General features: G+C 34.1%; 1 protein-coding gene across 2 annotated transcripts in view; it reads left to right on the forward strand.

Moving 5' to 3' along the window:
- LOC108742004 (melanization protease 1-like) overlaps window positions 1-6,677 on the forward strand; it is a 17,847-nt gene that overhangs the window by 4,165 nt on the left and 7,005 nt on the right. For both annotated transcript variants that reach the window (XM_025980089.1, XM_025980090.1), the window contains exon 4: window positions 5,174-6,670. In XM_025980089.1, coding sequence (XP_025835874.1) covers window positions 5,174-5,592 — 419 coding nt within the window. In that variant the 3' untranslated portion in view covers window positions 5,593-6,670. The remainder of the gene's footprint in view (window positions 1-5,173; window positions 6,671-6,677) is intronic.

The raw sequence follows: 6,677 nt of genomic DNA on the forward strand, positions 1-6,677 counted from the left end.
GGAAAGCTAATAAGTCTAAAGGTCTGAATTGCCTAAAATATATTTTTTTTGGCTAAATACTTTAGATAATCTCTTTAAATATCCTATCAGAATATTATTTTTTTTTATTTTTAATAAATGATTCATTTTAGGTACAATAATTTTTACTAAATAATTGTTAATTCATGCAATGGTCCATTTTCAAGCTAAATAAATAATAATTAAAGTACTTAAAAAAATATTTAAAAATATGTAATGCTACCTGGAAATGATACTCATTCACCTCCAATTGATTTGATATAATTTGCATTTTTGCAATCAAAAGTTATAGCCATTTACGTACAGCGCGCGCGCTCCGGCAAACCTATTTCAGTGTCAGCAGGCGGTCAGTGCAGCGTCATTTGTGACCTTAATAAATTTCTACTCACTTTAATTTAATACCCAAAATACATATCATATACATATGTCTTGCCTAAAATTTCCCGTTCTTTCGAATTTCTATTAGTTTTTACGTACAAATAAAATTTGAAAGGTTATTCGTAAAAAAACGTATTTTTGTTTTAAATTAAATAAAAATAGAACGGGGATACTTTTTTTCTGTAGACTTTTCATAATGTTATTCTAGCATACTTGAACAATGTTGTTTACTAAAGTCTACCTGGTTATATCTATACCGAATTACTGCAAATAGCGTAGTATACTTCGTTTACTTTCTATAGCGATGTGACCTTCAGTTTAACCGGCGCAATATAGAAAAGAACAGCACTAGGCCAGAAAAGGAAGGAGACAACTCTCGGCCAAACTCTTAACCGGCGAAGAGCGTATAATCCGTACAGTATTGCACGGAAAAATTGACCATTTTATTCACTACAATTGCATTGCTCAAATGTGCTGTTATTGGTACCATTTATTACTTAAAAAATCAACGAGATGTTTATTTATATTTGAAGACATATTAAAGGCTTTAACGTTTGTTTTTGACTCGCACTACAATTCATGATTGAACAAAACTTTTGGCAGGTACCGTAATAAAAAGTTCTGTTTAATGAACAAATGTCGAGAGTATAATGAGCTTTTTTCTCCCTACCTACGATTTTGCCAGCGCGCATCCAAGACATTGGAAGGGGCATATCGCTACAGAAAGTAAATGAAGTATAGTTGTCATTTGTAGAAAATTTTTACATTTTGTTTTGTTTAATATACCGAAGCCTAGATTTCTGTTTACTTTGAACACCATCTCGATGACGTATCTTAAAGTAAAAAGTAAGACATTCCTGGGGCCGTTCTGTATCTCTTCCTTGTTTCTGGAGAAATATAACTCTTCTAATATGGAAACATGAGACCGTAAAATTTGTTCATATTTCGGATGACGTTCGTTTCCAACTCTAACTAAATGTGCCATTAATTATAATAATGTGAAGTAAACTATTATAAATCTGTCATAATCAATTCAGTTACTGTAACTGTTTTATTATCTTTTATACTCGATTCAGTTGTCGAATTAATTCGATTTCAGCAATAAAAATGATATCTGACAACTAGTGACGAACAAAATTGGTTTCGTTTTGCGAAAATGCAAGACCAAGACCAACACCAAGACTATCTCTATACTAACAAGACGAAGACTGAACGAACAAGATCAAGATCTAATTAAGACCGAACAAACAAGACTAAGATTATAACCAAGATCGAATATTCAAGACCAAATACGCAAGACGTATCATCATCATAAGGTCGTCAGTCCTAAGACTGGTTGGAATCCAAAATTAGAACAACTCACATCCTTAACTATTTGCGAACAGTAATCTAACCTAGGTTTACCTCTACCCCTCCTAACTCCTGTTTCTACCTCTAATATGTCTCTGACTAGACCTTCATGCCTGAGAAGGTGTCCTACCAACCTATCTCACCTATTTCTTATTGATTTCCATAGAATCCCCTCCTATTCTTTCTAATACCTCTTCATTTCTAACCTTTTGTATCCACGTTATCCTCATCATTCGCCTATAACACCACGTTTCGAAAGCTTCAAACCTTTTCTTTTCCGCCGCGCCCACTGTCCATGCTTCACACCCGTACAACGCTGTGCTCTAAACATACAACTTTAACAACCTTTTTCGAATTTTTAAATTAACCGTTTTACTCGTGATCATAATGTTGTGGTTTCCCGTTGCCTTCCACATCGTAGTATTGTGCATCATAGTGCCATACCGATCCTCGTGATCTCTGCTACCCTGAGTACTGAAAGAGCTGCTGCCCTGGACTAGTCTGGTTTCTCTTTAAGAACCCCCCCCCCTCATTATGGTTGAACCTATGGCCCGGCTCCCTAAATCACATGATATAACGAAACAGTATTACTACAGGTGGATTTATGAGTTAAAATATTTAAAACAACTTTAATATATTCTTTTCTTGGAATAAAACACCTTTTGTATTTCAAATTTTCAGTTTGCTTTATTAGGTTTTAACACTAAATATACGAAAAAGAAACTTTACGGCTGTGAAGAAACAGTAAGTGTTATTTGTTCCTATGTCTGGATATAGAGGCAAACTATTTTTTTTTTAATATTTTTTATTTATTTACGTATTACGTAAATTACGCGAGTTATGAGAAGCGCAGGATTTTTAATTTTGGATTATCTCTAGGTACTATAGATATGTAATAATGTTCTCTTAGTAAAATTTACATTTTCACTATTACAAGCAATCCATGCCTTGTTACGTAGTTGCTGTTGTCGTTCTAAGGTTGAAAACAAATTATCATTTTTTTCCGTTTTCCGTTTCTGATTAATTCCATCAAGTTATGAGTCCAGTTAACGTGAAAGTTCAGTATCAGTAAACAGAAAGCAAAGATAAATGTAAATTGCGGTATAATAATAGTAAAACTGCATGACGAAATTCTAAGATGACATCGTCAACGTTCAACATTAAACCGCTTACAAAATAAGTAATATAGAACCCAGGTTGTCAAGAACAGTACCTGGAAGCATGTGTTTGGCAGGATAAAAACGCCGAAATATAGAACGGGAGCGGTTGAAAAATAGTCCAGAATGGCCTAAGAAAAATGGAACGAAGATATCGCCAAAGCGAGGGCAAATTTAATTATTGCAATTGATCTCAGTTTGTTGTGACTGGTCAAAGGATTGAATACAGCAGCACAACTATGATGTAGATTGAAATCAAAATTTGCATCAACAAGGCCAGTAATGAAATCGAGCTTGCTGAATCGTATCTAAACGTTCAAGATGTTCGAAGGCGACGATTTCGGAGCATAGCTAATGAAGCTCTTCTACGTCACAGCGTAGTTTGTTGCTTAAAAGCATGCCATCCAGCTTTAATGTACTAAACTGTTCAATAGAGTCCAGGGATACTGGGTCGAGTCCCAGATATTGGAAGAAATTGACACGAGAGCTTGACAGCAGCATGACGAAAAATCAGAATTAATATGGACTCAAAGAGGCTGATGAGGTAAAAGATACCGAAGTTACTGAAATCCAAAAGGGAGAAAATAAAAATTTTCAACTGAAGTGCTATAAGTGTTATGGAGCGGTTACCGCTTCGAATTACCTTGGAAACAGATGTCCCACAATAAGTTTGGAAGGCTGTAGATACTCTAGATGACTATTGGTGTTAGCGTATAGCGGACTTGAGAAATTTAGCGAAAAAGTAGCTTGCCAATGAAAAATTCGAACCTAGTGCTAAAGAAGGTATATTTCTGAACATATAAAGTTGTGGTAATCACAGGCATGAGATTCGTCGAGGAAGAAGTGACAAAAGAGTTGACAGAAGACGAGAAAGTAGATGTCAACGAGTCAACAGACAAATTTGACGAAGAAGAAGATTGTAAAGAACTTGCGAAGAGGGTTATACCATCGCTACCGCAGGTTACTGTAGACTCGCTATTGTAAATTGTTGCAGACTTATTAGTGAGACCACTGAATCGCGAGGAGTTGGAAGACCAAGGCTAATGCATTTAGGCAATAAAGGAAGATCGATAAGAAAAGTATCAAGAATGCGTGAAGAAGAGCCCTATGACAATTAATAGGTTCATTAATGTACTTGACCGTTACCATTAGACATTTATTGTAAATAGCTTAGTGCAATTTGATGTGCAAAATGGTAAAGAACATTAGACATCAGTCAAGCGAGTGTTACGATTTTTGAGAACCAAATAAGAGTTTCTGTACAAAAAGAATAGTTGGTTATTTAGACGCGGATCATGCACCCATGAAAGGGGTTGTACATGGGATACTTGTTTACATTGAGCTCTGTGTCGATTACCTGGTGTGATTTTCACAACATAGGCCAAATATGTACCAATGACAGGCTACTAGAGAAGCGATTTATTTGGTAAATTTAATTCTTGAAATGAGAATGTCTAAATTGTCGTACATAACAATTGGAACTAAAAATCGTGGAGTTAGAGTAATAACAGAAAACGAGTTCTATCATTTTAGGACAAAACGTATCGCAACGGGATAACATTTTCTTCGTTAAGTACTTCAACAGTTGGTGTACAGAAGAAATGCTGGTGCTAATATGATTATGAAGCCGTTGTCGGGGTTAGCACATTTGTTGAAATTATTAAAACGTCAAATTTAAAGGTGGCGTGCTAAATATAGTAAAATTTACGTTTTTATTATATGCATGTTAAGTTGAAATCAATTTAATAGTTCATTTATTCGTTTCTAAATAAAGTTTATCTTGCTTTCTTCAATACAAAATTTAATGGGTTTAAAGAGAGGTACGCAAAGGTGACGTCTACTGTCATCTCTAAAACTGTCTTCAAGGTCATTTTAATTGACGTTTCTACATATCTAGGGTACCTGAAAAGATCATCGTTTCAATATCTTACCAGTTATACATTAGATAGGTTGAAAATCATGTGCTACTTTGATTCGTGGCTCATAAACTTTCTATTTCTTGACTTGAACATCCAATACTCCAACTGATGTCAATTTGACCGGAGTCGATTTTCCATAAAGGTGCGGACCTTTGCCTATCTTATTCGACTGTAGCCATTAGATGGCGAAACATTTATTATCTGTCTAACCTCTTTCTAAATTAGAAAATTGATAGCTAATACAAATGCTCGATAATTCATATACATCCGTATAAAAAAACGGAATTTTTAGGGTTTTTTATAACCAAATTCTTTTCTCTTTTTTACACACCTTTTTTTTATTTTATTTAGCATTTGTCCAACCGATTTGCTTGCCCTGGGGCAGTCAAATGTTTGAGGATTACTTGGGAACATCTGCTGAAGTAGCAGGATGGGGCATACTGAATATTAATGAGCAAAAGTTAAGTCAAGTCCTCATGGTGGTAACTTTACCGATTGTGGATATGGCAAAGTGTGAGAAAAGCTTTAAAAAATATACCACGCTTTCTAAGAATCAACTTTGCGTGGGCGGGAATGAAGGAAAGGACTCCTGTGGTGGCGATTCAGGAGGGCCCCTTATGAAACCATCCGCGGCACATGGAGCGCCAAGGTATTACGTCATAGGACTTGTTTCGTTTGGGTCGAAACGTTGCGGACTATTTCCTATTCCAGCAATATATACGAACACTGCGAAATATTTGGATTGGATACTGGGCCACTTAAGACCTTGATTGTTTTATGTACATTTTTTTATCGAAAATACGTTTATATTTTCTTTTTCTTTAATACAAAAGCATTTTTTAATCATTTTTATAAACCAAGAAAGCTTTTTTGTTTGTTTTGTACCTGTATCTAAATAAACTTTTGACTTATTTGTTTAAGATATAAATGAAATTTGTAATAAAATAAGTGCAAGGAGATTTATTGTTAGTGAAATTTCCAGGTCTTCTTAATTAAAATTCAATTTGTCGCCACAATAACTTTTACTTTAATTATTCGTTTCCATACTAATTACAGTCATGTATCGTAGTATAATATTTAGTACAGTTATTTGTAAAAGAACGAGTGGATATTTGTTAGTGGTTAAATGAAAAACCGATTTCGTTTCTTCATCTAGTTTTTACTACTTATTATAGGGACACTAAAAAGATAGTAGCATCCGATTTAGTTAATAATTTTATTATTGCATGCATGTCTTTAACCTTTGTTTACTTGTGTCGTATAAATGAGCGTATGAAAGTGTTACTATGTAGTTGTATTTTCCAAGGCAGGCAAGATACACTGATTGCAGTGTTGTGTATGTTGTGGAATGAAGAGTTCAGTTGTTGACCAAAAGCCGATAAAGAAAGAAGAGCAATTGTGATTTGAATCAAAGTGTTAGTGCTGTGTGATTTAAAAATGAACCATTTTCTCTTCGATTTTTTCCTGTGTTTTTTTATACTTAGTTCTTGGAGAAAGTTAAGTGTAAATTCTCGTAAGTAGTAGGTTTCTTTTTTCTACTTCTTTTACTTTTTTTATACAAAAAAAATTGAACTGTGACATTATCGCTATCGAGAATGTAACTTTTATTACTTATCGCAAGCTGTTACATTTTGCAGATAGCTTATATTGTTTTTTTTCTGTGTAAAAATTAAAATTAGATAAACTGTGGTGAAAATGATTTTATTTGTATTTAAATCCCTTGTTAGTATTATTTACAAACTAGTGTTAAATAGTTTATGAACTCAGTAGTTGTAGGCTTTTTTTTTTATGAATATATCTATTCGTACTTCGTCAAGTTTGTGATATTTAAGCAAAGAGAGAAGAGAGGTTTAAT

Source organism: Agrilus planipennis, unplaced genomic scaffold (assembly GCF_000699045.2).
Source record: "Agrilus planipennis isolate EAB-ADULT unplaced genomic scaffold, Apla_2.0 scaffold239, whole genome shotgun sequence".
NCBI classification, from domain to species: domain Eukaryota; kingdom Metazoa; phylum Arthropoda; class Insecta; order Coleoptera; family Buprestidae; genus Agrilus; species Agrilus planipennis.